At 57.7% G+C, this 27,856-nt stretch overlaps 1 protein-coding gene across 2 annotated transcripts; it reads left to right on the top strand.

Moving 5' to 3' along the window:
• TRIM29 (tripartite motif containing 29) lies at nt 1–26,552 on the top strand. Of its 2 annotated transcripts, XM_040258151.1 has the most exons (10): nt 1–976; nt 9,834–9,929; nt 10,361–10,594; nt 11,942–12,140; nt 14,738–14,839; nt 17,373–17,456; nt 19,572–19,670; nt 20,923–21,021; nt 22,469–22,545; nt 25,338–26,552. In XM_040258151.1, the coding sequence occupies exons 1-10, from the start codon at nt 173–175 to the stop codon at nt 25,398–25,400; spliced, it is 1,857 nt and encodes a 618-aa protein (XP_040114085.1). In that variant the 5' UTR covers nt 1–172; the 3' UTR covers nt 25,401–26,552. The 2 variants fall into 2 exon arrangements, with proteins under 2 accessions (XP_040114085.1, XP_040114086.1); XM_040258152.1 differs by lacking the exon at nt 20,923–21,021 and having other exon boundaries at nt 2–976.
• Nucleotides 26,553–27,856: the final 1,304 nt, after the last annotated feature.

Raw genomic sequence — 27,856 nt, 5'->3', positions numbered from 1 at the left:
GAGCCGCCTGCCTCTCCTGCCCGCCCGTTGTGTCAGGCCCTCCTCTCCGCTCAGGTAGGTGTGTCTCGGGCTCCGTGGCTGCCTGTCTCACTCCTGCAGAGACGCCGCCGCCCGAGAGGTCACCCACCTGAACCCCCAGCGCGCCCAACACAGACCAGCCAGGTGAGCCGCGATGGAAGCTGCAGACGCCTCCAGGAGCAACGGGGCCAGCCCGGAAGTCAGGGATGCCCGCAGCCCCCTGGGCCCCAGCGGCAGCCTGGAGAATGGGGTCAAAGCTGAAGGCAAAGAGGCCAAGACTGCCAACGGGCACAGCGGAGAGGTGGCCGAGGGCAAGGGCGCGGGCGGCGCCCTGAAGCCGGGCGAAGGCAGGAGCTCCCTGTTCTCCGGCAGCGAGTGGCGGCGGCCCATCATCCAGTTTGTCGAGTCGGTGGATGACAAGAGTTCCAGCTACTTTAGCATGGACTCTGGGGAAGGCAGGAGGTCGCCCTACGCCGGGCTCCAGCTGGGGGCTGCCAAGAAGCCGCCTGTCACCTTTGCTGAGAAGGGGGAGCCGCGCAGGTCCATGTTCTCGGAGCCCCGGAAGCCCTCGGTGTCCATCGTGGAGCCCGGGGATGTCCGGCGGAACAGCTACCCCCGGGGCGACTCCAGCACCCTCCTGCGCTCCAAGTCGGGCTCCGAGGAGGTCCTGTGCGACTCGTGCATCGGCAACAAGCAGAAGGCCGTCAAGTCCTGCCTGGTGTGCCAGGCCTCCTTCTGCGAGCTGCACCTCAAGCCCCACCTGGAGGGCGCCGCCTTCCGCGACCACCAGCTGCTCGAGCCCATCCGGGACTTCGAGGCCCGCAAGTGCCCCCTGCACGGCAAGACCATGGAGCTCTTCTGCCAGACGGACCAGACCTGTATCTGCTACCTCTGCATGTTCCAGGAGCACAAGAACCACAGCACCGTGACTGTGGAAGAGGCCAAGGCCGAGAAGGAGGTAAGAGCTGGCGGCCCTCGCAGTGCCCTCCCACCTCACCTGCTCCACTGGGTGCTCCCAGGGTCTGGGGCTTACCTCTCTGCTGTTCCTGGTTCTTTCAGAAAACAGTCCTTTCCCCTCCTACCCCCAGACTGGGAGTCAGGGATGGTTCCCCAATCCTCTAAGGCCTCAGGAGTCAAGTCATCTCCTAAATGAGCAAAGAGGGGCTCAGCAAAGATGGGCTTGGCCAAGGTCATAGGATAAATTCAAGTCAGGCCAGGAAATCAGCATTCCGTCCTGGGCTCTCTGCCTGGCTGGGTGCTTCTTCCTTCCTTTCTACTTCGGGGCTAAGTCACTCAGTCGTGTCCAACTCTTTGTGACTCCATGGACTGTAGCCCACCAGGCTCCTCCATCCATGGAATTATCCAGGCAAGAATACTGGAGTGGGTTGCCATTTCCTTCTCCTGGGGATCTTCCCCACGCAGGGGTCAAACCCAGTCTTCTGCCTTGCAGGCAGAATCTTTACTATCTGAGCCACTGGGAAAGCCACCTCTTTCTACTTAATGGAGAGAGAATTCTTCCTAGCTGAGGAGGACTGGCTCGTGGGGATAAGTCATGGGTGAGGAGGGAATTTGGGGACCACATCAAGGCCCTTTCTCCCCTGACCTCGGAGTTGGTCTCTGTAGGACAGCGGCTCCTTGTTTTGTCTGATCCCGCAGCCAGTCTTGACACTCCCAGCCGCCTCCTTTATCCTTCCCTCAGCTGGACGCTCAATGCTTTGTGTATGTGGCCGTTGCCTATGGTGGACACTCGTAGTGGCGGTTGGAGTCGGGGGGGAGGGGTGTACATGTGTGTGCGTGTGTGTGTGTTTTCTATGCACGTGGGTACTTATGTCTGTGTATGGATGCTTGCATATGACTGTATATGTGGCATGTGAGTGTGTTCGCATGTGTTCTGTGTACGTGATTCTGCCTGTGCTTCTGCGGGGAGGAGCAGAGGCGTGTGGAGGCTTGTGAGTGTGGTACACCTTACTCCTGGAGAGGGTGTGCTGGGATAAGGGCTCGTCTGTGGCTCCACAGATGCTGGGTCTTCTCCCCCCACAACAACACAGCCCCCTGACGTGGGGCGGCCTCCAGCCGGAGTCAGCCATGCTCATTGTCAAGGCAGGGGACTCTGCTTTCTGCACCCCACAGAATGGGGCAGCACAGGCCCCCCCTCTGTGCCCAGCCTTCCTGACCTGAAGTCTGTGGGTCACTCTTTCCTATCCATACTCCTGGGCAGGAGAGACGAGTCAGAGAGGACAAAAGACTCAAAGAGCCTTTTCAGGAGCCTCATTTGGCCCAGGAAAAACAGGTGGTCCTAGTCTCCCTAACTCCCTGACCCCAGCCTGGCTTCAGGCTTCAGACAGGGAGATGGAGCTGGGGCAGGGGCCATGGATCTCCTCCAGGATCTCACTTAGGGAATCAAAACAGATTGCGGGTTAATTATCCTCAACCACCACAACCAAGAAATTGCAGAGCCCCAGGCTGGGTTTTAGGAGACTCAGCTCCAGTCCTAGTGTTTCCTCGAACCAGCTGTAAGACAGTGGACAAGTCCCTTATGTTCTCTCAGGCTTGGTTTCCCTTCACATGAAACTAAGGGATTGGACTAGATTGGAAGTTTTCAAATGACCCTGTGGAGCCTGAAGATTCTTAGGAATGTCTCTGAGACGTCAGGGATGAGGAGGGGGGGCAAACTGATGCCAAGAAAGCAGGGGCGCAGGCTCCTATCGCTACTGCAAGCAGCTGTGCCATGCTCGTGCTCAGTCATGTCTGAATCTTTGCAACCCTCTGGAAGTAGACCGCCAGGCTCTTCTGTCCATGGGATTTTCCAGCACCTACCCACTCCAGTACTGTTGCCTGGAGAATCCCATGGAAGCAGAGCCTGGTGGGCTACAGTCCATGGGGTCACAGAAGAGTCAGACACGACTTAGTGACTGAACAACAACAACCCTTATTTAATTTATCTGTTATATGTGTAGGGCTTGGTCCCAAATTTTACTTGGAACCAGGGTATCTCCACTAGCCTGAGTGCCCCAGAGGACAGGACAGTCTTGGGCAGTTTTCTCTGGCAGCGCCTGGGACTTGGAGTTCATGCTCTAGGGCTCATGATGTAGGTCAAGAGGCAGAGCTCAGACACACAAACCAGTCTGGGGTGCATCCGCCTAGCTACACAGCAGCGGCTGTAAGTAAACATCAACTTGCAGAGGACAGAATGCTAGGCTGGATGGAGAATGAGCAACCTTGCCATCTCCTCTCCACCTTGCATGGGAACACAGTCCCAGAGGAAGGAAGGGACCTGTCCAGGCTCAGTGCTTAAGGAAGAAGCTCCCTGAGTCCTCTTTCAGTGTTTGAGAGCAACTGGGGGAAGGGGGATGGGATTCAGGAGGTGTGTGCCTTACAGGGCCTCAGGGGGAAATGTCTGATCCTCTGGAGTGACTTAAATGGGTGGGAGCTTCAGACTGTGTGGTGTGTGTGTGTGTGTGTGTGTGCTGTAGCATAGGTAGGCAGGGAAGGGTGGTGCTGAGCAGCTGAGTGGAGACAGAGATGGAGTGGAGCTCTTTGTCCAAGCTTAGCCCCGCTGGAATGTCAGACACTGGGGGCGTTGGCACAGGGCAGCCTTAGGTAGGTTGACAGATCAAAGTGAAGGAGCCTGTCGGCCCTGACATCCTTCAGAGGCAGCCCCTGCAGACCCAAACATCAGCCTACACACAACTTTTTTGCAAGAAGTCCTATCCCGAACCTGTTCTGCAGGCTGGTCGGTGAGGCCCCGATGAGGCTATCACTGATCTGTCATGGTTTCTTGCATGAGACTGTAGACAACACCCTGGGCTGCAGTGCGTTTGGGCCTCCTCTGCAGAATCCGAGCAGAGGTGGTGTTGGAGAAAGGCTACTCGGTGTGCCGCCAACACGACAGGCCTTCCTCTGCCGACCCAAGATCAGAAGATTTCCAGTTCCACTCTGAATGTCTCAAGGAGGGTCCACAGATGTCCTGAGCTGCACCCCTCTGCCTCTGGCTTAGACTGATGAGATTTCTGTTGTTTAGTTGCTAAGTCGTGTCTGACTCTTTTGTGACCCCATGGACTGTAGCCCCCCAGGCTCCACTGTCCACGGGATTTCCCAGGCAAGAATACTGGAGTGGGTTGCCATGCCCTGCTCCAGGGGTCTTCCCGATCCAGGGATCAAGCCCACGTCTCTTATGCCTGTTGCATTGGCAGGCGGGTTCTTTACCACTAGCACCAACTGGGAGTGTGGGAGAAGGGAACAAAGAAGGTATTTAGGGGCAGGCCTGGGCAGGGCGGAGGGGGTGAGCAGGGAGCACATCCATCCTTTTCTGTGTCTCAGGGCCTGTCTTCTGTCTCTCCCGAGGACCTTCTGCTGCATCGGGTCAGAATGGAGGATTCCTGGCCACGACTCTCGCTGCAGGGTCGTCTGCCATTCTGTGGGTTCTCTGGGCTCTAGGTCAGCAGTCTGGCCAGGCATGGGGAGGAGTGCTCAGGACAAGCATTGCTCTGGAGGGCGAGGTCCTAACTCAGTAGTGTAGCTCAGATTCAACATCTCGGCCACTCTCCTGACGCCATCATTTGGCTCAGTTCCTTTCTGCCACAGTGGTCTGTGGCTTTGCCTCTGGTCTCATTGCTCAGTTGTTTCATGAAGTCTGAGCTGCCAGGCTGCTGGCCATGGGCAATTGCTGGTCTTTGAGCTTTGTGAGATGTGCTGGTCTGGGATTTGGGGGCTCTCTGGGTGGACCACCATGACCACGTTCAGGAAGAGGAGCCGGGTGGCTAAAGGCCTGGAATGGAGTTGGGGGGTGTCTGGGACCACTCTTTTCGGAGATACTGGGGGGAAGACTGCCCTGGGACAGGGTGAGTGGGAAAGGCGGTGGGATGGCCTCTGTGGGTGCGCTTGGATGGTGCTCTTCCCCGCCCGCCTTGCCTCTTCTGCATCCTGACGTCCAAGGACACAGGAGGAATGGTGAGTCCCAACGATGCCGATGAATACTGGGCTGGTTGACATCTGGGTGGGAATGGGGAAATCTATCCAGCATTTCAGATTCTTATCCAGATAATTACCATTTGTCTGAAAGTACAAATTTGGCAATTAACTGGCTCATTTGGCAAATGTCATAGCCAGTGGCCTGTGTGGTTAATTCAGACCAGAGGAGGATCCTGGGCCCCATTTCCCCTTCCCTGGGGCGGCACAGGCACACCTGTTCAGGTGAGTGCTCAGGTGTGTCTGCATCTGAAGGCCCTGTCTGTCCCAGCCGAGGCACCACCAGCTGCCGGCCATCTCTTTGCTCCCCCAAGGCCGGAAGGATTTCAAGACTGGGTGGCCTACGCAGGGCCTGTCCCAGCTACAGAGCGAGCAGCAACAGGAGGAGTGTGGGAGAAGGGAACAAAGAAGGTATTTAGGGGCAGGTCTGGGCAGGGCGGAGGGGGTGAGCAGGGAGCAGAGGGAAGTTGGAGGGAGGAGTAGACGGGGTGGAGCCGACAGGAGCTGAGGCCCCATCAGACATCAGGGGATTTAATCAGATTCCTAGGGAGGAGGGAGGGCTTCCCAGGTGACGCTAGTGGTGAAGAACCCACCTGCCAGTGCAGAAGGCTTGAAAGACACAGGTTTGATCCCTGGGTCAGGAAGATCCCCTGGAGGAGGGCATGGCAACCCACTCCAATATTCTTGCCTGGAGAATCCCATGGACAGAGGAGCTTGGTGGGCTAGAGTCCAATAGGGTTGCAAAGAGTCGCACACGACTCAAAACAACTTAGCAAGCCCAGGGAGGTGAAGGAGAAAGGGGGGCCTTAGGGGGTGATGGGGAGGTGTGGGGAGGACAGGGAGAGAGGCAGAATCCATGAATTGCCTCATCTATGAGGTAGGGGGTGGGGAGGCCTGGCACTACGATGTCCTGGATGATACAGAGAACAGCCCAGGGGTTGAGGCCATGTAACCGAGCTGAGTCCTGTCTCTGTGTCATGGTCCTCTCATTTCCTCACTGGGAAAACTCAGGCAAGCTCCTCAATCTGCCTCAGCCTTGGTTTCTGTACCTGTAAAATGGGGACAACACGGCTTACCTCCCCAGGGGGCTTTTGAGATGAAAGGAGAAATGCAAACACACAGTGGATGCTCAACAAAGCAGTTATGGTCCTTCCTTCTATGGTGACAGGAGAACCCAGTATTTCAGAACCTTCCTATGTTATATTGTTTTCTGTCTCCTGCCTCGTCTGGCTTTTGTGCAGCCTGGCCAGCAGGGAAAAATTGCCAAGGACTAAATGGATGCTGTTCACATCCCCAGAGGTCTCAGCCCAAACCCTCCTCTCCTAACAGGGTAGCACTCACCCCAGACGTGAGAGCAGACCCTTCTAGTAGCACAGAATTCACAGCCCCAGGTCCCTTCCAAGATCCCACTGTGCTCAGCAAGTTGGGGCTTGCGAGGGCCCCACTCCGCCCGTGTTGACTTCCCTGGTGCCCCAAAGAAACCAGGAGACCAGTCTCTGCCGCCCTGACTGATGCTTCCACCCACGGCTGCAGACAGCAAGGCTCCGCTTTTGACCCTGCCCTTGCATGTTCCAGATCGGCTGACAGCCTCTCCCTCCACCCCTCCCAGGTCGCTGGCCAGCATCTCTGGCTCTCCTCGGCACATCCCCTCCCACCAGCCTCCCTCTCCCCCGCCTCTCTTACACAGGCTGGACCCCAGGGGCTGACTCCTGCTGCCCTTGGCTGAGGCTCTTCACTGTTCTAAAGCCCCCCAGGGGATTCAGTGCCATCTTCCTCCCTCTTGGCCAGTGAGTCTGTGCTCTTGTGGGTAAGACATTCCCAACGCACAGACCTCTGTGCATTCCACTGGCTCCTCACCTCCCCCTTCTCTAGGAAAACCTCCTACCACTCACAGAGGGTAGCCTGCCTGCACCCCGTTTATCCTCCCTCTGTTCTGTTTTCCCCCAGCATCCTCCAGTCTTCAGTTATCCACCATCTAGTCTCTACATCCCCAGGGCTTCCCTGGTGGCTCATATGGTAAAGAATCTACCTGCAATGCAGGAGACCTGGGTTCAGTCCCTGGGTCGAGATGATCCCCTGGAGGAGGGCATGGCTGCCCACTCCAGTATTCTTGCCTGGAGAATCCCATGGACAGAGGAGCCTGGTGGGCTACAGTCTATGGGGTCGCAGATTCGGACACGACTGAGCGACTTTTCACTTCACTTCACATTCTCAGCCTGATGTCTTGACCTCCCTCCTTTCGGTACACTTCCCTCTGTATCCTGACGGTGTACACACCACACCTGGACCCTGGCACACAGCATCCCAACCGCTGAACACCACCAAGACCCACCTGCTCACCCCTGCCTGCTCTCCCGGCTTACCTGCCCTGCGGGCCTGCCTCCCTGTCCTCTCCCCTCCGAGTTCCGGCCCATGGAAGGTGCCTGACACAGCAGTGGTGACAGGGCCAGTGGCCAGTGCTTTTCTCTAGAGTCTCACCTGCCTAGGAGGTGGTCCTCTTCCTACCTCCATGAAAGATGGAGCGACTGGGGCATGGAGGAGTTTAGTAACTTGCAAAGGCCACCTGCCTGGAGGTGGTGGTAACTGGATTCAAACCTTTGGACTCCCAGTCCTGGGCTCTGGGTAGGGTGCCTCCTGGATTCCCCCAGGCTTGTTTCATGGAAGAGTTGCCCTGTCACTGCTTCCCCAGGCCTGGGGAGTGAATGCACGTTTGCTCTCTGCTTTCCTTGTTCTGGGTGCGAGGTAGGGGTAAGGAACCCCAGTGCCAGCCACTCATCTCTGGGCTGGTGACATCTCAGCTGCAGGGGGAGGTGGATTCCAGCGTCGCCCCCCCCCCACCTCCTCACACCTTGCTTGCTGCAGGTGAGGGGGTTATCCAGGAATGGGAAAGTTGCCCAGCACTGTTCAGCCTTTAGGCTTCTTTCTCACAGCTTGGACCCATTACCAGGCTTCTCACCAACATTCCAGGCCACCAGCTCTGCCCACTTCTGTGTTTTGGGCTCTTGGCTCTGCCCGCTTCCTGCAGAGTCTCCACTGCACACGTGGGGTCTTTTTGTCTCTGCTCTCCACCCTCCCTCCACCCTGTCTGTGGACAGCTGGCTTCTCCCAGCCTTTGTCCAGAGATTGGGCCAAACCCCCGTCCTCATCTGCTTTTATTCCTCTTCACAAACATTTCCCATCTTGGCTGGTGGCATTTTCCATGTTGTGGGATTTCTTGTGTGTAGCTGGTGGGGCGCTGGCTTCCTGAGAAGAACTGAGAGTCTGCGGCCCGGAGAGCCCTGGGGTGTGGGCAGAGGGGTGGGGTGGGAATCCAGGGCTTCGGGTCTGGGAGCTTTTCGGCTCCCGCCCCAGTCCTTCCCACCTTCCCCACCAGCTTCTCAGCGCTCTTTTCCACAAAAGCCAGGATACTCTCTCTTCCATCAGTCCACTTCCCTGGGTCTCTGCACCAGGGACCCACCGGCACCCCCTGGCCTGGGGGAGCATCCAGGAATTGTGACGTGTGTGCACAGCTGCTCAGGACTCCTTGCCAGCAGAGCTCACATTCCTGGTAGTTTGTGGCGTCCACATCTTGATTCTTCTTGAGTTTCCTCAAGGAGATGGCTGGAAAGGGTTGGGACTCTGTTCAAAATCCAGGGTAATGGGGAGACCTTGAGCATTCTGGGGTGCTCTCGGATGCCCAGTCTTCCTGCTTTCAGGTGGAGATCACCCACCTGCCTTTCAAACTGGAAGGTGTTTTAGGAGCACTAGTGGGAAACCCACAGAACAAAAGAGGTGCCTCTTGGCTGGACTGGATTGGCCTTAGCTTCATGCGGGCTTCCCCAGTGGTTCAACGGGCAAAGAATCTGCCTGCAAAGCAGAAGATGTGGGTTTGATTCCTGGCTTAGGAAGATTCCCCTGGAGAAGGAAATGGCAACCCACTTGAGTGTTCTTGCCTGGGAGATCCCATGGACAGAGGAGCCTGAAGGGCTACAGTCCATGGGGTCACAGAGCTAGACACAGCCGAGTGACTGCGCATCCACACAGCTCATGCTCCCCCTTTTGTTTGTGTTGTAGCTGCTTTTCAGAGAAGGGTGTTTCTCCAACGGAAGGAAGCTATTATCCACACTTTCCATATCAGAGCTCATGTCCCAGTTCACTTCTGTTAGATAGATCCTCTTCCCAACCCACCCCAGACCCTGACAGCCCATGTTCTCTTCCTGAGGAGGGACCCTAGACCTTCTCTTTCCCTTTTCCCATCCACCCTCACTGCCTCACTCACTGGCCTCTCTCCTCCCCCAGGGACTTGAATAAAGTCCCAATCTTGCCCAGACTGCAAAGTGCGCTCCATTTCCCATAAACAGGTTTATAGCTGTGCCTGCCCAGACGGACTCCCTGCTGGCGGCAACCCAGACTCCTGCTTGCAACACAAGCCTCACGTCATGCCACAGAAACGCTGTTCCCTCTTACTGCCATGGGACGCTCCCTGGGCTGGGCTGGGCTGAGCTGGGCTGGGTCCCCTTTCTCCTGTAAGCTGCTCCCCGATGGCTCCAGGTCCACTGAAAGGAGCGGGAACCCCCTAAAGAGCTTCCTTCCTGCTCACGTCGGGTGGAGGGCCTGGTAGAGGGTCCGCCTTACAAACACGTGGCTGGGTTGCCCAGCCTCAGAGCCCAGAGTTTACAATGAGGTGGCGCTTGACTTGTTGCTGGATCCTTGGTGACTGGCACAGTGCCTGGCATATTCAAGGGCCCAGTGAGTGCTGGGTGAATGAAGGGCAGAGTGGTGATTTGTGGGCCCTCCTCCCTGACTCTCTGGATCTTTTCCACTTCCTCCCCCTGACTTCTCCTCCAACCCCGGCTCCTTCCCTACAGACGGAACTGTCACTGCAAAAGGAGCAGTTGCAGCTCAAGGTCATTGAAATAGAAGATGAAGCTGAGAAGTGGCAGAAGGAGAAGGACCGCATCAAGGTGGGCAGTGCCCAGGGTCTCCCCCCAGCTGGTGCAGCCTGGAGGAGGCAGGCCTGGGCCTGGGCTCTTGCTCTTGAACCTGGCTACATAAACAGCTCATCAGTTCACTTTCTGAATGATGCTTGGTTCTGGCTGAGGTTTCAGTGGACACACCCTGACTCCTCTGGAACTTTTGGACCCATAGAGTTGCCCAAGCGTAGAATGATGGTTCATGTCAACCCATTGAGTGGGAGGAGCTGCTAATGGATAAGGAAGGGTGGGCTGTAAAAACACCCTGACCATCTCTATCAAGAGATAGGATCCCTCAGTGATGCCTTTGAATGAGATTCTTGGCTGAACAGGCTTGCCGAGTCGAGGCAGTAGAAATGCCCTGACTCTATGCTGGGGACATAAAGACGCACCCCTCCCCTCTCCCCTCACTCTGGACCCAGAGCTTCACCACCAACGAGAAGGCCATCCTGGAGCAGAGCTTCCGGGACCTGGTGAGGGACCTGGAGAAGCAGAAGGAGGAAGTGAGGGCTGCGCTGGAGCAGCGGGAGCAGGACGCAGTGGACCAGGTGAAGGTGATCGTGGATGCTCTGGAAGAGAGGGCCAAGATGCTGCAGGACGACAAGCAGGTCAGGGAGCAGCTGCACAGCATCAGCGACTCGGTGCTGTTCCTGCAGGTAATGAGCAGCTCCACGGCCATCCAGCCCCTGCTGCTTCCATCCCGTCCAGCCCCTGCTCCTTCCATCCCACCCAGCCCCTGCTCCTTCCATCCCACCCAGCCCCTCCTCCTTCCATCCACTTACCCAAACTCTCATCCACTGTCCATCTGTCCATCCATCCATGTATCCACCATTCATCATCCATCCATCCCTCTAAGCTCCATTCCATCTGTCTATTTAATTTCCATCCAAGCCATCCTACCTACTTTAAAGATGGCACACAAAGATCACCTTGTACCAGCTTCAATTGATATGTATTAATAGTACTTCAGGCTCAGTACTTCAGGAAATAGCTCCATGATAGATTAGTGATGCCTGCTTTGGGTATGGGAGGGTGGCAAGTAAGCATGTGGATTTGCTTTCTTTGATCTGGTCTGTCCATCTGTTCCTCCATCCTTCCATCTGCTAGAGTATTTTGGGCACTATACACCCAGTACTGTTTTAGGTGCTGTGGAGACTAGAAAGGTAGAAGGTGCAGTTTTTGCCCTCAAGGAACTGCAGTCCAGCTGGGAAGATAAGACATGCACAATTAGAGAATATAGAAGAGCCTGTAATTAAGTGAAAAAGCCTATGGTTCAGGAGATAAGTGCCAGTGGAAGCTCTGGGAAGGGCAGACAGGATGGAGACAGTTTTGTGGAGGCAGTGGAACTTGAACTGGGTCTTGAAAGCCTGTTAGGATTTGAAAAGAAGGAGAGAATCTCCAGTAAGGGAGAAAGGAGGTAAGACGTGCCAGAGAATAGAGGCAGGACTGAGTGGGCACATGCAGGGGGAGAGACCACTGTGACTGACCCCACAAGGCTAGTAATTTCTTGCCTTTCTTTGGTGGTTTCACTCCCAAAGACTTGGCAGGTTGTGTTGCTCCCATAAACCCAAATAAACCACTGTGGGGAGGCACCATGCATCCAGTTCAAGAGATGGGAGCCACGAAGTCACATATCTGACTGCTAGTGCCATCAGGGATATTAGCATCTAGTGGATTTTATTTACTTATTTTTTAAAAGTTAATTTTATTTTTTGGCTTGTGCCCAACCAGGGATTAAGCCCGTGCCCTCAGCAGTGAAAGCACGGAGTCTTAACCACTGGACCGCCAGGGAAGTCCCCATCTAGTGGATTTTAGTCAAACTCTCTCATTTTACAGAAGAATAAGAAATGAGTGCCCACTGAGGAAAAGTGAGGCCAATTAATAGCCGAGCTGGATGTAGACCCCACCTCCTCTGGCTCCCGGTTGAATCTTCCAGCTAGACTGTGGGTCCCCATGGCTCCTAAAGACCCAGGACACTAATGGCTTCTTTCCTTTCCTGGTAGGAATTTGGTGCTTTGATGAGCAATTACTCCCTCCCCCCACCCCTGCCCACCTATCACGTTCTGCTGGAGGGGGAGGGCCTGGGGCAGTCGCTGGGCAACTGCAAGGATGACCTGCTTAATGTCTGCATGCGCCACGTTGAGAAGATGTGCAAGGCGGACCTGAGCCGCAACTTCATTGAGAGGAACCACATGGAGAATGGTAAGTCCCCTCCCGTGGGCGGGCCCCAAGGCCGTGGAGGTTTTCTCCTAGGTCAGTTCCTGCTGCCTGCCTCAGGCTGGCATCCCACCAGCTGGGACCTCACTGTTTCCAGCCTCCCATCTCACCTGAGGGTGTTTGGACAAGGACTCAGAGATGGTACCCTCCTCTCTCGAAGTTGCTGCCCAAGTTATGCAGCTATTACAAGGAGCCTCCAGGGGAGCATCCCAGGCACTGGCTAGGGAGATGCACCACTAGGGACAAATGTCTTCTCCCTGGATTGTCCATCAAACTCGGGGGTTGGTTTTACAGCCCTGCGTCTGACTAGGGGACCTAAGCCAGGCGCAGTGTGGATGCTGCAAATTGTAAGGGCCAGACTCCAATCTGGTGGCTCGTAGGCTCCAGGGGACATGACCTAGAACTGCATGCATGCTTGGAGGGAGAACTTGCCTGTCATCATGGCCGTGCTGAGCAGTGTTGAGCCCAGAGGTGGACTTGGCCCGGTGGACTGGCTGGGCGTAGTTGAGCACAGCATGTCTCAGTGACTCACCAGCTCCCTTGAAGTCAGCTTCTCTATTGAATCACACTGTCCTCTGCAGAGGCAACTGAATCATCTTCATAGAAAGCCTCCAAACACGAGAACTTGCCCCGTTAAGTGCTTTTCCACCAGTCCCAGCCCATCCCTTTAGGGCCTGAAGCTGGACACTTTCCCCAAGCTCCACCCGGTGGCCCAGGCCTTGAGGATGCAGCCTAGTTAACGACTTCTAGCTGCAACACCCAGAGGAAGTGACTCTGTCCTTGGTCTCCAAAGGGAGTATGTGACTCTTTGGGGCATGAGAAGGGGGTATGGTGCGCTGAGGGGCTGGGACTCCGGGGCTGGTGTCTGTATATCTTGGGAATGTTGACATCACATAGTGTCCCCCGGAGATGTGAGCGATATTGCCCCCCTAAGGACAGGTAAGCCACTGTCACAAGACAGACATTTGGCTTCAGGGGGCACTTGGGTCCTGAAATCCTCCTAATGACAATGGCCGCGGTCCTGGCAGGGATGGCCCTCTGTGATCTGGCGTTCCCTGGATGCTGGCTCTGTGTAAGCGCCTCCCTTGCACTATCTCAGTCTCCCTGCGGGATGTATTGCATCTCACAGAAGAAGGAGATTTTCAAAGGGCACATGGCTAAGCAGGGGTGAGCTGAGTTTCATGCTCTGTTATTCAAACCCTCCACCCACATCTTCTCATTGGAGAAGCTGCTGCTCATGGTGGCCTGCAGAGGAGTAGGGGGTATGAGGGTCAGTCTCCCTGGGGCACAAAACTGTGTGGGGGAGCTCCTCAGCTGAGGTCGGGCCAGACCCATGAGGATGGCCTTGGCTGCGTTGGGGTGGCCTGTGAGCCTCGCGGGCGCAGGGACCCCCCACCTCCCACCACCACTCGCCCACGGAGCCATTTCTAGGTCATGACTGTGTTGGCCGTGGCCTCTGTGCAGGTGTGGCCCTGCACCTGTACAAGCTGTGTGGGGAGACCGCTGCCAGGCGCAGGAGGGGTCGTGCTGACGTCAGCGGCTCTACACCTGTGCCTGGGGCCCTGGGCCTCCGAGTCGGCGTTTGGTCACTGCTGTGCTGCTGGGAGTGTGTCTGGCTGTAGGAGGTGGGAGGCGGGTGGCCGGTGAGTCAGGCCTTGGAGTGACCGTCCTCTCTTCCTTGATGGTGGTCTGTCCACCCGCCAGGGGCTCAGTTCTCACCATCAAAGGTGCGGGGGCTGAGAGACACCAGGGCATCTCCCCGCTGGGCTTGGTGGGGAGGGAGCTGGACCTACATCAAAGAGGATGTTTGTTTGTCATGACGTGCCTACTGTGCGCCAGGCCCCTGCTTGGCCCACATGATGGAGATGAAGGGTGAGTGTCTAAGTCCGCCACTCCTCCTCTTGGAAGAAGAGGGAAGGGAAGTAGCAAGAGAGAGGAATGGGGTGGAGGGCAAGCGTGGAGCCACAGGTCTGTTTGGGTTCAGGGCTCTGCTGGTGGGTGCCAGGCGGGGGCAGTCGGTGCCCTTTCTGAGTAGCTCACTCCCCTCTGCACAGTTCCACTCAGCCACTTGGATCCTTGGCCCTGGAGGCCAGTGCTGGGACCTCATTCCATCCCCTGGGGTGTCATCAGTGGCTGGGACAAAGGCAGGGAGTGGGCATGGGGGCTCGAATCCCAAATCTGCCCTTATGGGCCATGTGACACTGGGCAGTGGCTTCACTCACCTCCTGAGCCTCAGTCTTCCTATCTGCCACCCGGGTATCTTCATACCAGCCCAAGGGTTGATGGACACATCAGACGAGAAATGGAACTCAATAGCACCTTGTTAATTGCAAAGTGCTGAGCTCACCGTCTCCTCATAGGAAGCAGTCCCAGCGAGGCCGGATGGCCCACTGAGCCCTTCCCTCACCCACCAGGAGCTCAGGGCCAGAGCGGGTGCAGGGCAGGGGGCCACCGTCTCTGAGGTTGGGGGCCTCGCCTCTCCCTGGGACAGAGGGGCCACAGGCTGACCCAGTGATGCCCCCAGTGGGCCAGCTCGTCCTCCCCACCTGTCCCTCTGCTGACCCGAGCTCTCTCCTTCCCAGGTGGTGACCACCGCTACACGAACAACTACAGTAACAGCTACACCAGCGAGTGGGGTGCTCCAGACGCCATGAAGAGGTACTCCATGTACCTGACGCCCAAGGGTAAGAGGAGGGGGCGGGGCCTGCCACTGAGAGCAGGTCCAGGAGGGATGTAGCCAGGTTCCCCAGGGGGCAACCCTCGTGGACTTGCCTGGGAAGGTCCTGGCCTGTACCTGCCTGTTTTTTAACGCCAAGTCATGTCTGACTCTTTTGTGACCCCATGCACTGTGGCCCGCCAGGCTCCTCTGTCCATGGGACTTCCCAGGCAGAATACTGGAGTGGGTGGCCGTTTCCTTCCCCAGGGGATCTTCCCACGTCAGGGATCGAGCCCAGGTCTCCTGCGTCTCCACCACTGAGCCACCCAGAGGCCCTGTGCTTACTGGCCTAGTCACCAGCACCTCCTCTTGCTTCCATTTGGCACCTGCCCGACTAGTTTCGCTGCCCCATGCCAGCCCCTGCCCCCACCCCCCGCCCACACCTCCTTCTCTTTCTTTCCAGAGGGACTCCTGAGGGTCTCATCCACTTCCATCTGCCAGGCTGAGCTGTGTTTTGCTTCTGCTTAGATTTCTGCAGTCCTGGGGGAGGGCTGGCTCCTCCAGAACCATCCTGCTCCTCAAGGCAGTGGGGGCAGGGATTGAGGGCCGCTCTTGTAAATTCCTCAGTACCCCCTCCCCCAGGCAGCCAGCCCTCCCTCCCAGGCCCGGGTGAGGGCCAGTCTGATGGGCGGCTGCCCAGCTGGGTGAGGGAAGAGACCAGTGCCGGCCTGTCCTTGCCCTGCGGTAGCCCGTCACATTCTTTGGCATCAGCAACAAACAAACCACAGTGATGCTTGTTACATAAGGGTGGGTGTGCCTGGTAGACAGAGGGGTGCATGCACGTGCGTGTGCTGCGGGGGTCGGGGGTCAGGAGAAGAGAGGGTGTGTAGGGAATGGGGGAGACAGGAGACTTGGGGAAGACACCAGAGGCTGGGAGGGGGAGCCTTGAGGTCCTGGGCACTGACTCACACCCTCAGACACGCATGCCCAGCGAGAGGGGCCCCAGGGGGTATTTGGAGAGGTGAGCTAAGCAGAGAGGAACCTCAGCTGCCCCACCCGACGTCAAAACAACACCTGGGCTTCCGGTGAGGCAGCTGGGCGCAGGTACCCTGCCCTACATTCCTAGTGGGGGCCAGCCAGGTCCGGGCTGGCCAGTTCTGCTTCCTTCCCTCCCCCGGGGCGCTGTCCTTCGAGCCTAGTTCTGTGAGAAGATGAGCTGCGTTAATCAGCTGTCTCAGCATCCCCAGCCGTGGTCCAGACCTTTGGCTCTCCAGCTTCTGAGGACCAGACCCAGGGTGGTATCAGACCCCGACTGGCCCTGCAGGGCTGGCCTGCTCTGTTGCAGATGGAGGGGAGCCGAGTAATAATGGGGGTGTTGAGGAAGGAGCATGGACCCGCCCAGATGTCACTGGAGAGCCAGGGCCCAGTGGCCTTGGGCTGGTCACTGCCCCTTCAGTATTCCTACCTAAGAAGGAGGGGGTTGGACTCAGCTGCTAGGAGAGCCTCCAGCTCTGCAACTGTGAGTCAGGTTGTGACATTTGTAGGCAGAAGAAACAGGTTTATCCTGTCTCTGCCCCTGCACCCAGGACAGGAGGGAGGAGGAAATCTGCCCTCTGGGGGCTCCCAGGCTCAAGACAGAGACAAGGGAGGGGCCAAGGAGAGTCAGCACAGAGATCCAGCGGCCCTAGTCTGGGAGCTTTGGGGCAGTGGGGCTGGGCAGTGAGACTTCTGGAGGAGAGGTTAGTTTCCAGGCTCCCTGAAAGAGGGGTTGAGGGCTTGGTAGAGAGGGCATGGCTGTGATGGACAGAGGGTGAGGGGCAAGAGGGCTGGACCGAAGGTGTGAAAGTTTGGCATGCTTGCTCTCCTCCAGAACGGGAGTGGGGCTGGTTAGGCAGGAGGGCAGGAGCCGATGCGCACTCTGACGCACGCATGCGATATCTTCATCTGTGAAGTGAGGGTGTGGAGCCCCTTCTTTCTGCCTTTCTCCCCAGATGGTTGTGGAGCCCAAATAGGGGAGAGAGGGAAACCCGTGCCATTTAGGGCCAATCGCTGGGGAAAGCTTACCCAGGTGGGGAAGTACTCATGGTACCAGCTCAGCAGCACCCAGCTGGCAGCCCTCACTGCACCTCCGCCCCCACGGTGATCCTGGCCCAGCTTCCTCACGGGCACCCCACCTCTCACCCAGCCTCTGGGGTCTCAGCACGCAGGGCCTGGCACAGGGGCGCTCTGGTGACCCTAAAAGCCTCTAATTAGGATGCCTATACATCTTAGTCCATCCGAGACTCTCCAAGTTTACACTGGTACCCTCAGCCTGATGACTAGCATCATCCCTCTCACTCTCAATTCTGCTCCGATATGAATGGTAAATTACGTGGTCACCTTATCCTAGACCCAAGGGCACTATCTTGGTGGTGGAACCCAGGTCCTGACCCAGGCAGGTGGAGCTGTTTTGGGGGGGCAAGGATTCCTGCTTGACACCCCTCAAGTCAGAGCCACAGGCCCCCCAGCTGAGCCAGGCTCCCCTTTCTGGAATGACAGCCCCCTCCTCATCCCTTTCATAGGTGGGGCCAGGACCTCATACCAGCCGGCCTCCCCCAGCCGCCTCTCCAAGGAGAAGAACTTCAACAACCTGTACGGCACCAAAGGTAGGAGGCGGCTCAGCGGGAGGGTGGCAGGGCCTCTGTGTGGGGCCATGCAGGCAGCAGGCGGGGGCTGGGCAATGGGCAGAGAGACTCCCCATACGAGGTGACTTGGGGAGCGGGAGTGGGGTTGGCCTGGAGATGGGTGAGGAGGGATCCTACCAAGCTTAGGGGGTGTTCAGGTGTATGTGTGTCTGTGTGGTTTGCACATGTGCTTGTGTGCACGCATGCGTGTGACATCGTTCAGCTGAGGAAAGCCAGCCAGGCACCTCCGCATCAGTCTGGGTCTGTAAGGTCTTCTCCCTGAAGGATGAGCTGGGGAAAGCGGACCCCAGGGTGAGGTGTGTGAGGCCTTCCCTCAGCAGGTGGCAGGCCAGGAGTCCACAGGGGACCTTTCCTGATTGGTGCACTCTTGTGTCAGAAAGTCGGACACTGGTTAAAACAGACTAGGGTGGCAGGCAAGGGAAAGCAGGTATGCTACGGGACGGGTCATCCTTGGAGAGCCAGGAGGTATGGTTGCCAGGGAGGTAAGTGGGCAACTTGTCCTTAAGACCCAGAAGGGGTGAAATGGGCGTGGAGACTGCTTCCCCAGGGAGAGTTGCCAAGTGCAGGGTCCCCTCCTCTGCCCAAAGTGCAGAGGGCACTGCTCTGCCGAGGGCAGGGCCCAGCCTTTGATGGACCCAGCTTTGGGGGGCTCCTGGTTGCATGCCACATGCAGATGGGGAGGGGACTCGGGCCAGCTCCACCAGGGTCCCTGGGGACACAGCGCCAGGGGTCTGGAGCAGCAAGGAAGGGAGTGGGGGTGTTGGTAGGTCCAGAGGTAGATCTGGGGGTTGGGGCACCGTGGACAGGCAGCGCCCAGGCCTCTCTGTCCAGGATTGGGTTCGTTGCGCTGTGAGCTCCGTGAAGGCAGATGCTGGGTCTGTCCTATTCCCCGCTAACACTTCAGGGTCCAGAAGGTTGGGCTCAGCAAACATTTGTTTAATGGGAGGAAGAGGGGATGATGAATGGATGGATGAGAGGGCAAAGAAAATGGCCTTTGGAGCCTTGGGCGGACATGCTTAGTGAGAGCCTTAATGCAGACTCTGTCAGAGATCCCTATGGGCGAAGGTTCATGATGGGGCAGGCGGCCAGCCCCCGACCCCCATCTGCCCTCTGACCCCTTCCCCCCCAGGCAGCAGCAGATCTCCAGGGCTGGGGGGCTCCTCTGTGGCATGAGCTCAACGGAGCGGAGCCACCGTGCTCGGAGCTGCTGAAAGGGAGGGTTTGGAGTGGGCAGGTCTCCATGTGGCGGGTGGGGGGCTCCCGAATGCCCCCATGGTGTCCCTGCCGCTCTGTCCCCAGGTCTCTCTATATCTGTCTGCAAATGGAGCACCACAGCCTGCTTCATCCTCCACACAGAATTTCAGGGCTTGTAGCAGCTGCCTCCGTCTCCAACTTTTAGCTTGTGTTTGTGTTTATTTGTTCCTTCACTCATTCATTCATCCATCAGCCAGACAGTGAGCGCCTTCCAGGAGCCAGGCTAGGTGCCAGGCCCTGGGTGGAAGGCTGGGTCAGACGGGCACACCACCTGCCCCCACGGAGCCAGCTGGGGAGATGGGCCATTCAACGCAGTATGATATGGGGCGTGGGGCTGAGACACACGCAGACTTGGGGGAGATGATGTGGAAGCTGATGCCTGAAGACCCAGTGCATGAATTTACTAAGCGTTGGGGAGCAGGTGGACTCTCCTAGGCAGAGGACCTGGGCTGTGCCAAAAGCCTGGAGCTAGAGCGAGCCTGGTGTGCGTCAGGAGCTCAGGGCACAGCCTGGCTGGGGTGTTGAGTGAGGACTAGAGAGGGAAGGGGGAAGCCAGGAAGTGGAGGTGGTGGAGAAGGGTGGGAGCATCAGCTCAGGGAAGAGCTGAGGGTCGTGTTAAGGACTTTGTACTTTAATCTGAGAGCAAGGACAGGATGATGCCTTAGGACAGCTTGATGGCAGGAAGGATTGGTCAGAGCTGTGATGAGGACTCAGCTGCCTTCTGCCTGGAGAGATTTGCAGAAATGGCCTCTGCTCGCTGCCCAACCCCCCACCCCATGTGCCAGGCCGCCCAGGGCTGACTCCGCTTCCTTTCCCCACCAGGTAACTACACCTCCCGGGTCTGGGAATACTCCTCCACCATTCAGAGCTCTGACGACATGCCTGCGGTGCAAGCAGGCAGCTCCTCATTCTCCCTGAAAGGTGAGCTCACCCCCATCTGGCCCTTGTCTTCTGGGCGCTCTGTAAGCCCTGCCTTGGTCTCTGCTCACCATGCCCCGCCTCCATCAGGTCTCTGCTGTCAGGAGGGCTGGGCCACCGCACGTGGGTCCCTCGGGGTGCACTGTGATACAGGCCTCAGTGTCGGGGGTGAGGGAGACACACCACACCCTCTGTATCCTGTGCCCTGATGTCCCCGGGGGCTTCCATCAGGCTTAATTTCGAGTCTTCCTACTGCAGAAAGTTTATTTAACTTTGTCACCCAGTGACTCCCAGCCTTAGGTGACTCTAGAACCCTGTGGCCCAAGCACCTGTCAGCCTCCCACAGAGCCAGAGTCCTGCCAAGTCCCCTCTGGGCCGGGCGGACTACGTGATCTCGAAGCCCTCCCTCCCGAGTCTGGTTCTGCCCCCAGAGCTCTTTGACAAGACTGAGTGGTCGATGCCTCCTGTACCCTGGGGTTGAGGTCATTCCAAGGGGCCGGCCTGAGCCAGACCCCAGCTACCGGTGGACCCATGACCCTCACGTCTCTTCCGAAAGGTCCACGGGGCAGCTCTGGGGGTGGAGGGAGCAGGTGTATCTGCCTTCTAGCTGGCAGACATCTGGCCTAGGAGCCTGGATAAGCAGGCTGGGTGGGCTCGGGTGGGAAAGGTGTAGGTGGACCCCCAGGCAGCAGCCTCAGACAGTTGCTTATCCAGCTGCCCCTTCTGGGCTGGGTCCTGGACTCTACCCAGGGCTGGGATTCTGGGATCTACCCACAAGGGGATATGACTAGAGGGTCCCAGACTGCAGGATCCCCAGATCAGGGTTGTGCTGGGACTTGCTTCTGGCCTGTCTGGCTTCCAGCAGGTCTTTCCCTGCTCTCTGGTCAAGCTTGGATCAAAGGCCACCAGGCAGGAAAATGGCCCCCCTTAGGTGTGATTCAGAGCTTTCCTGCTCCTCAGCATCTCCCTGGCAGTCCACAGTCTCTCCAGGTGGGGGGGCCTTGCTCTAGGAGAGCCCCTCCTCAAATACACCAAGACCCCCGGGACGCTTGTTGTCACCTTCATGCAGATCTGCTCAGAACTGGCCTAGATGGGGGTCCTGGGCATGGGCTGCCCTGTGGCTCCCACCTGCATCTACTCGGGGGGCGCTGGGGAGGGCTGAGCGAGCGCTTTGAGAGCAACAGCGCCTGTAGGACAGGTGACCCCTTCTGGCCCCTCCTAGGACCAGTGCTAATGGCTCTCTCTCTCCTGGCAGGCACTGGGAAAGTCCCCTATCAGTTCACCACCTTGGGACAGGCCACCACAGAGTTTTCCAAACCACTGGACGGCAGTGGGCTGTTTAAAAATAATCCTGGTACCCGCCTGTTTTGCATCACCTGTCTTTTCTCTCCCACAGCAGGGCAACTGGGACATCCTACGGGGCTCTCTGCCACTTCTAGGGTGTCCTGGTCCCTCCCATCTCCCCAGAGCCCCCTGGCAGAGGATGCATGCCCCCCCCCCCGCCATCCTAGCCTACCCGCCCCCGGATAACCCCTGCTGTACAGGCTGGTCTCCTGGACCACACCTCACCCCACCCCCATCCCCACCTCTCTCATGGCTGGCCTGGGGTTTTCTTTCTGGGAATTGAGAAGTGATCTGAATTCCCCCCTTGTCTTAACCTCCTGCTCAGGACCTGAGGGACCCTCCGCTTCCTCTCTCCTTCCAAGGCTGCCCCCACCCCCAGATGCAGGGAGACAGCCAGGTTCTCTACTCTGGCTCTGCCCCCTTGCCAAGCATCAGCCCTGGAAGGGCCAGCCTCGCTGGCAGCCCGGCAGTGCTGCAGGTGGCTCTGGGCCTGACCAGCTCATTGCCCTTCAAGCAGCCCAGTGCAGGGCTCCAGCCTGCCCCTGCTAAGACAGACCTTGTTAATTTCTTGAGCTCCTCTACGTCCAGCTCACAGTCTATTCCTTCCCAGGCAGCCTTGTCGGTCTCTGCAGGCTGAGGGCTGACACTGCTTTTCACAGTTCTGTGGACGGAGCCCCTTACAAACCTGGTGGGCTGAGGCAGAGGGATGGGGAGGTGGGCTCAGATAGCGCTGCCCTGGACTAGCATCTCCAGGACCCCAGAACTAGACAGCGCCCTATGGACTTGCTGTTTGAAACCTGGACCACAGCCACATTACTGCCACTCTCTGGGCCCCAGCCTCCTGCTTGGGAAGCAGGAAAGAGGAAAATGAACTAGGGAGGTGGGACAAGACGGTAGGTTTTGAGTCCAGCACACCTGGGTTCTGACCGCTGATTATTATCTGTTCAGTCCAGGACAATAAGAACAGGGAAGACCTAGATGGAGTCCAGCTCAGTGCCTGGCTGGAGGCAGGCTGGGAAATGGGGAGCCTCGTCCATGTAGGGGAGGGGTCAGGGAGTTGGAATGAGCACCTCCTGGTGGAGGTGGGGCAGACTGTGCTTATGAAGGGGCTTTCCTGGGCTTTGGGGAGGGAAGGAGAGGAGCCTCTGGGGTAAGCCTGCAGGAGGGTAGGTGGCGATCCCCGCAAGTGGTGTGATCCTGGCCTGGATTTGGGGTGATGCTCCCCTGCTGCCTGGCCCAGCCCACCTGGCCTGCTCCTCCTCCTTCTGTCTGCCTTGGTGCCTCCTCCTTCCGGCCCACCTCCTCAGGATTTTCCATGGCAACCCCCCTGACTGCACTTGGTAATGGGCTGGATGGAGCTTGGCGATCACGTTAGAGAGGGCATCTGTGCTGCTCCAGCGCTGAGCCCCTGACCACTAGCTTGTGCTCCCTTTGACTGGAGTCCCTTGTCTCCCCAGGCTACCCTTCCCTCATCAGGAGCCAGAGTCCCAAGGCCCAGCCCCAGACCTGGAAATCCGGCAAGCAGACTCTACTGGTGAGTGAGGAGCACCCGCCTGGGCACTAGCATGTCCAGAGTGGGCTCCCAGGGGCATCTGGCCATCACTTGTCCAGGGCCTGTGAGGGCATGGTGATATCTCCTGGGATGGAGAGAGGAGGCAGTGGCCTGAACACCAGCTTCCAGCAAAGGGTAGTAAAGAAAGACCAAGGGCTGATAGGCAGGGGCCTGGGTAAGCACAGATTTTCTGGGCCTCGATTTCCTAATCTGTAAAGCGGGCAGTTTTTAAAATTTGCAGATGGTTGTTGGCTGCCTCTGCTTGTTGAATGGTGGCCAAAATGCTGAATATGGGGGACTGGCATCCTAGACTTCCCTGGGGGTGCATCTCTAGCTCTGACAGCATAGAGGCCATTGGGATGATAGTGTGGGTGAAACAGAGGCTGTGAAGTTGGGAACAGAGTTATGTAAGATTTGATAGCTAATGTCGCTGAGTAGGGGCATCAAAGAGCAGGACAAGAAAAAGCATGGTCTTGGAGTCGAACCACCTGGTAGCTGTGGGACCCTGGATGAGTCAGAGCCCCCTTTGGGACGCCACAATGCAGTGCTGAGATGGGACTGATCTCTAATATCTGTAGATCTTACATACTGAGCCCCGCCCAAGACCTTAGTGATCAGGGGCTGTCCTTCACTGTGGAGGCTGGGCCTCCTCTTGGGAATGCTCTCTCCCAAGGCCTTCGCCAGGCCCTGCTGAAGGGGTCAGTCAGCTGCCTTGGATGGAGGTGGCCTCTGTGTGCACAGGGCCTGGAGCCCCTGGCTCCCTGCTGTCTTTGTATTTGGAAGTCAGAACATAGAGGTGATTTGCTCCCGGCTACAAAGAGTGACTGGGGCTGGTTTAATTGGAAGAGAACCTTTAATTTGCTGGCGATGGAACTAAGTGATGGTATGTATAATTTGAACCAGGCCCAGGGCCACTGCAACAGCAGGGCTGCAAAAAGCAGATATGGGAAGAAAAAGGAAGGCTTCTGTTCCTGGCTCGGTCCTTCCCCACCCGCCCCCTACTTTCCCACCATCCCAGGAGCCCCAGTCCCAGCACAGAAGGCTCATCACCACCCTGAGATGCCTGGCAGGGCAGGGTTCTGTGGACCCCAGCTGGCACCCAGCACAGAGGGGAGAATGGGGGCAGGTGCTAGTGTGGGCAGAGGCTGGCCTGGGAGTCAGGATGCCTGGGCTCTTGCCCCAGTCCTGTCACCAACTTGAGTCATTCTTCCCCTGTGCCTCAGTTTTCCCATCTGTAACATGGGCAGATGGCCTGGATGATTTCCTAAGTCTTCCAACTTTCATGTGCTGTGACCCTGAGCCTGGGAGGAAACGGGTAGGGGATGGGTGTGTATGTGCTGGGAGCATCCTGCCCAGATGCTGTGGGGCTCTGTGCCTACCTGCCGCTCGGCTCTCAAGACGGCACTATTCACTGACCTGCCATCCATTTGCTTGACCCAACCTTCCTTTAAGAAAGGCTTCGGCCATTTCTGGGTCTACCCACTTTACCTTACTGACTCTTCAGGGGTCCACGCTGGCACCTGGGGATCAGGAGACTGGATCCAGGCCCTGCTCTCCTGCTAAGCAGCTGAGGAAGTTTGGCCATCTCTCCCTGTCCTGAATCTCTGTCTCTTCCATTGTTTAATGAAGACTTGGCTTAACCAAGGCCAGAGCTAAGTTGTCTTAGCTCTCACGTTCCACAGGCCCCCAGTTGCACGGTGGACCAGATGTAGGCAAGGAGCTACTGTAGACACAGGTGTTCAGGCAGGCAGGCCCAGGGCAGGGGCTGGGGTCACCCTTGGGATCTCCTGGGATCAGTGGAGTGTGAGATGGGCCCAGGCTCTGACACAGTTCAAGGGCAAAGCCACTTCCGGAGACCCTCCAGGGGCCAGGGCACTCCCAGGGGCAAGCTGCTGCTGAAATGTGCTCTTCTGTTGCAGCCTGGAGGGTGGTTGCTCAGGGCCCTGATGAAGTGATTGGGAGGAGAGGGGCGTGCTGATTTCATGAAATTGCTGCAGGATGTAATACACAGGGCTGGCAGGAAAGTTGTCACCCTCTCTGTCCTGAGAGATGCTTCCTGAATCCTGATGAGGGGACCAGGATGAGGGAGGTGGAGGGGCTTGCAAGGAGGGGAGGCCCCCAGTCTGTGTTGGGCTGGGGGGTGGTTTGCCCTCTCTGCAACCCCTTCTGTCAGGGAGAATGATGCAGAGAGAGCAGAGGCCAACCCCTGAGACTCAGAAGTGGTACACTGCCATAGGTGGAGGCGAGGATTGAGTTCTGGAGCCAGGTTGCTGGGGTTCAAATCCCAGTGCCTCTGCTTACTAGCTAAGGGACCTTGGGTGAGTTGCTTAGCATCTCTGTGCCTCAGTTTGTTCATGTATAAAATGGGTTTCCTAATAGTAACCCACTTAATTGGGTGGTTGTGGAAATTCAGTGAGTGCGTCTGTGGAAAGCTCCACACCAGGTCTGTAGAGTAGAGAACGCTGGATGAATGGGAGCTACGATGGCGCTGAGGGGCTTCCTGGGTGTGGAGAGAGCGTATGACCAGGCTGAGGTTCAAGCTTACCCGTCGACTGGTGGAAAGAATTCTAATCAGGATGTGAACCCAGAGACTCTGATACCACTGGCACCCACCCTAGTCCCAGGGTAGATGGAGCTCACAGGTTAGGCCACAGGGCCCTAGGGTTATTGGGGTTCAGACCACTGCTGCTTCCTGGTGGAGGTGAGGGTGTGGGGTCTGGCTGGCGGGCATGCTTTCCATCAGACCTCCTAACCACTCTCCTTTTCCCACACAGTCGCACTACCGGCCCTTCTATGTCAACAAAGGCAACGGGATCGGGTCCAACGAGGCCCCATGAGTTCCAGATGGGCTGGAGCGAGGCCCCGCCACCCCCACCCTTCCCACCGGCTGCTCTCACTACGCTTCTCATCTGCCCTCAGCCCGCTAGCTCAGGGCCGCCTGGCCGCCCCCTTCCTTCTCGTCAGCGCTTTCCATGCAGGCCTCTCCTGCTCTGTAACTAAGGGTCACCATCTTTCCTGTGCTCGGATGGAAGTGGGAGACAGCTGGGCTTTTCTCCCCTAACCCACCACCCTCCTGCTCTTGGGCAGGATTCTTGGGACCAGTGGTGGGTGCCCATGCAGTACTCGCCCGCCTTCCCTGCCCAGCCCTGCTCTCTTCAGGCCTGTTGGCCGCTTCTCTCCAAGGACCCCTATGCCACCATGCCGTCAGTAGGCACCTGGCCACAACAGCTGCCCGCCTCCCATCCATGTGGGCCACTTCTTCCTGGCAGCTTGCCCCCCGACCCAGGAGAAGACTGGCCCCATGTGCCCTGCTTGGGTCCTGCCAATCAGTGCCCAGCCTGGCAGGGCCGCAGCCCTTGGCCACCGCAGAGGGAAAGCTCCCAGTGCCCTGGGGTCACCCTGCCCAGCCTTGGGTCCCCCACATCCACCGTGAGCGTGTGGCCCCTGAGGACGGGCTCCCCTCACTGCCAGGAGGGCCTTTGTCAGTATAGCCCTTTCTTCGGAGATAAGCCATTCCGTTGGCGTGACATACCCCACCCAGGAAGACAGCTACTGGCCCAGCCGCTCTGAGGGAAATATAGTTTACCTGAAGAATTTCAATAGTTTCATAATTGTGTTTCTCCCTGGCAATGGGAAGTGAGCAGGCAGGTGAAAGTGTGGCGGGGCTGGTAGCCAGAGGTGCTTATAGTCAAGGGTGCCTACACCCTGCCCGCACCCTCATCCACTGCCCCCACCAGAGTCTTCCTCCTCCCGCCCTCCACATTGCATGTTGTCAAGGGGCCTCCTGGAGAGGAGCCCAATCCAGGAGCACCAACGCAGGGTCATCCCTCCTCTCACTGACCCCTCCCAAGGGCCATGGGGGCCTCGGGGAGTGGGGCCAGCTGTTAGGGGTGGGAGGGGGCACGGGAGGAAGGGAGGATGGGGGAGGCACGGGGGAGGGAGACATTCAGCTTGGGCTTTCCCCTACTGAATAAACCATTGATCATTCACTTCTTGGTGCTGAACCACCATTTCCTCAGGGTCACCGGAGGGACTGGCTGCAGTTCTTCTGAGCCCACTTTTTCCACCTCTGATGAGTATGTGGTCGTCTCCTTTCTTTCCCCCAGAAGACATGGTTCCTCTTAGCCTCCCTCCCACCCTTCCCCAACCCACAGAGTCCCTAGTGGACAGTGCTCCTAGCCATCCCCACCCCACCTGAGTTCCTGGTGAGAAGTGCTCCCAGCCGTCCCCACCCCACCTGAGTTCCTAATGGGCAGTGCTCCCACCCCTCTCACCCCCACCTGAGTCCCTAGTAGGCAGTGCTCCCACTCCTCCGACCCCCACCTGAGTCTCTAGTGGGAAGTGCTCCCACCCCTCTCATCCCCACCTGAGTCCCTGGTGGGAAGTGCTTCCAGCCCTCCCCACCCCGACCTGAGTCAGTGCAGGAGACTGGACCTTCCTGAAGTGGCCTGGTTTAACGCTGAGCAGAAGGGAGGACAATGGGGTGGGGTCCAGGGGATCACAAGCACACCCCGAGGACTGTGAGAGCTCAGAGCCCCCAGCAAGCTTACCTCTGAGGCCCCAGGGGTAGCAGGGCCCACAGGCTGGAATGGAGGCCAGGCAGAGGCTTCAGACCTGAGAGTCTTCTTAGTAGAAGGAGGGCTTCCTGGGCTGAGGAGCCCAGAGCTGAGACTTGGCAGGGAAGCCCAGCTCCTAAAGGGTAGTGTCATCCTGAGCTTGGGCCATGGGGAAAGGAGAGAGGCTTTCTAGTCCCTGGGCACATGGAGAGGCCTGGAGAAGCAGTCAGGGAAGGCTCCCTGGAAGAGGCAAGCAAGACAGAAGGAAGCATAACTTGGCAGGGAAGGAAAAAAGTGCAAGAAAATTACACTCACCTCTTCTCCGGTATGGCTGGGAGCCCCCAGGCCCTTCCATTTTCATGTCCCTCTTTGCTCCCCACCAAGGCCCAAACAACACTGAGGGAGAAGCCCCACCCACCTCAGGAAAAGAGCCTCAGTGAGCTCCCTGCTGGCCCATCATGGAGGTGCAAACCCTCCTCCCCTCCCTGCCCTGCTGGGCCAGGCAGCTTTGGGAGGCCAGCCAGCAGCCAGACTTCCCAGAATGGGGCTCCTTGAAATCAGGGGAGATGGATAAGAGGGGGACAGAGAGGAAAGAGAGGAAGGAAGGAAGGGAGAACCCTCTGGCATTATCAGGAAGGAGAGCTGACCACCAGAGAGATACTCTGCTATCTGGCACCCCTCCTTGAGGTCTGGGGGCCCAGTGTCCCAGGCTCAGCTACTGCTCCCTGCAGCCCCGG

Source organism: Oryx dammah, unplaced genomic scaffold, assembly GCF_014754425.2.
Source record: "Oryx dammah isolate SB20612 unplaced genomic scaffold, SCBI_Odam_1.1 HiC_scaffold_17, whole genome shotgun sequence".
NCBI lineage: Eukaryota > Metazoa > Chordata > Mammalia > Artiodactyla > Bovidae > Oryx > Oryx dammah.
Note: the sequence above shows the minus strand (reverse complement) of the source record. Positions and strands in the feature narration are given on the sequence as shown.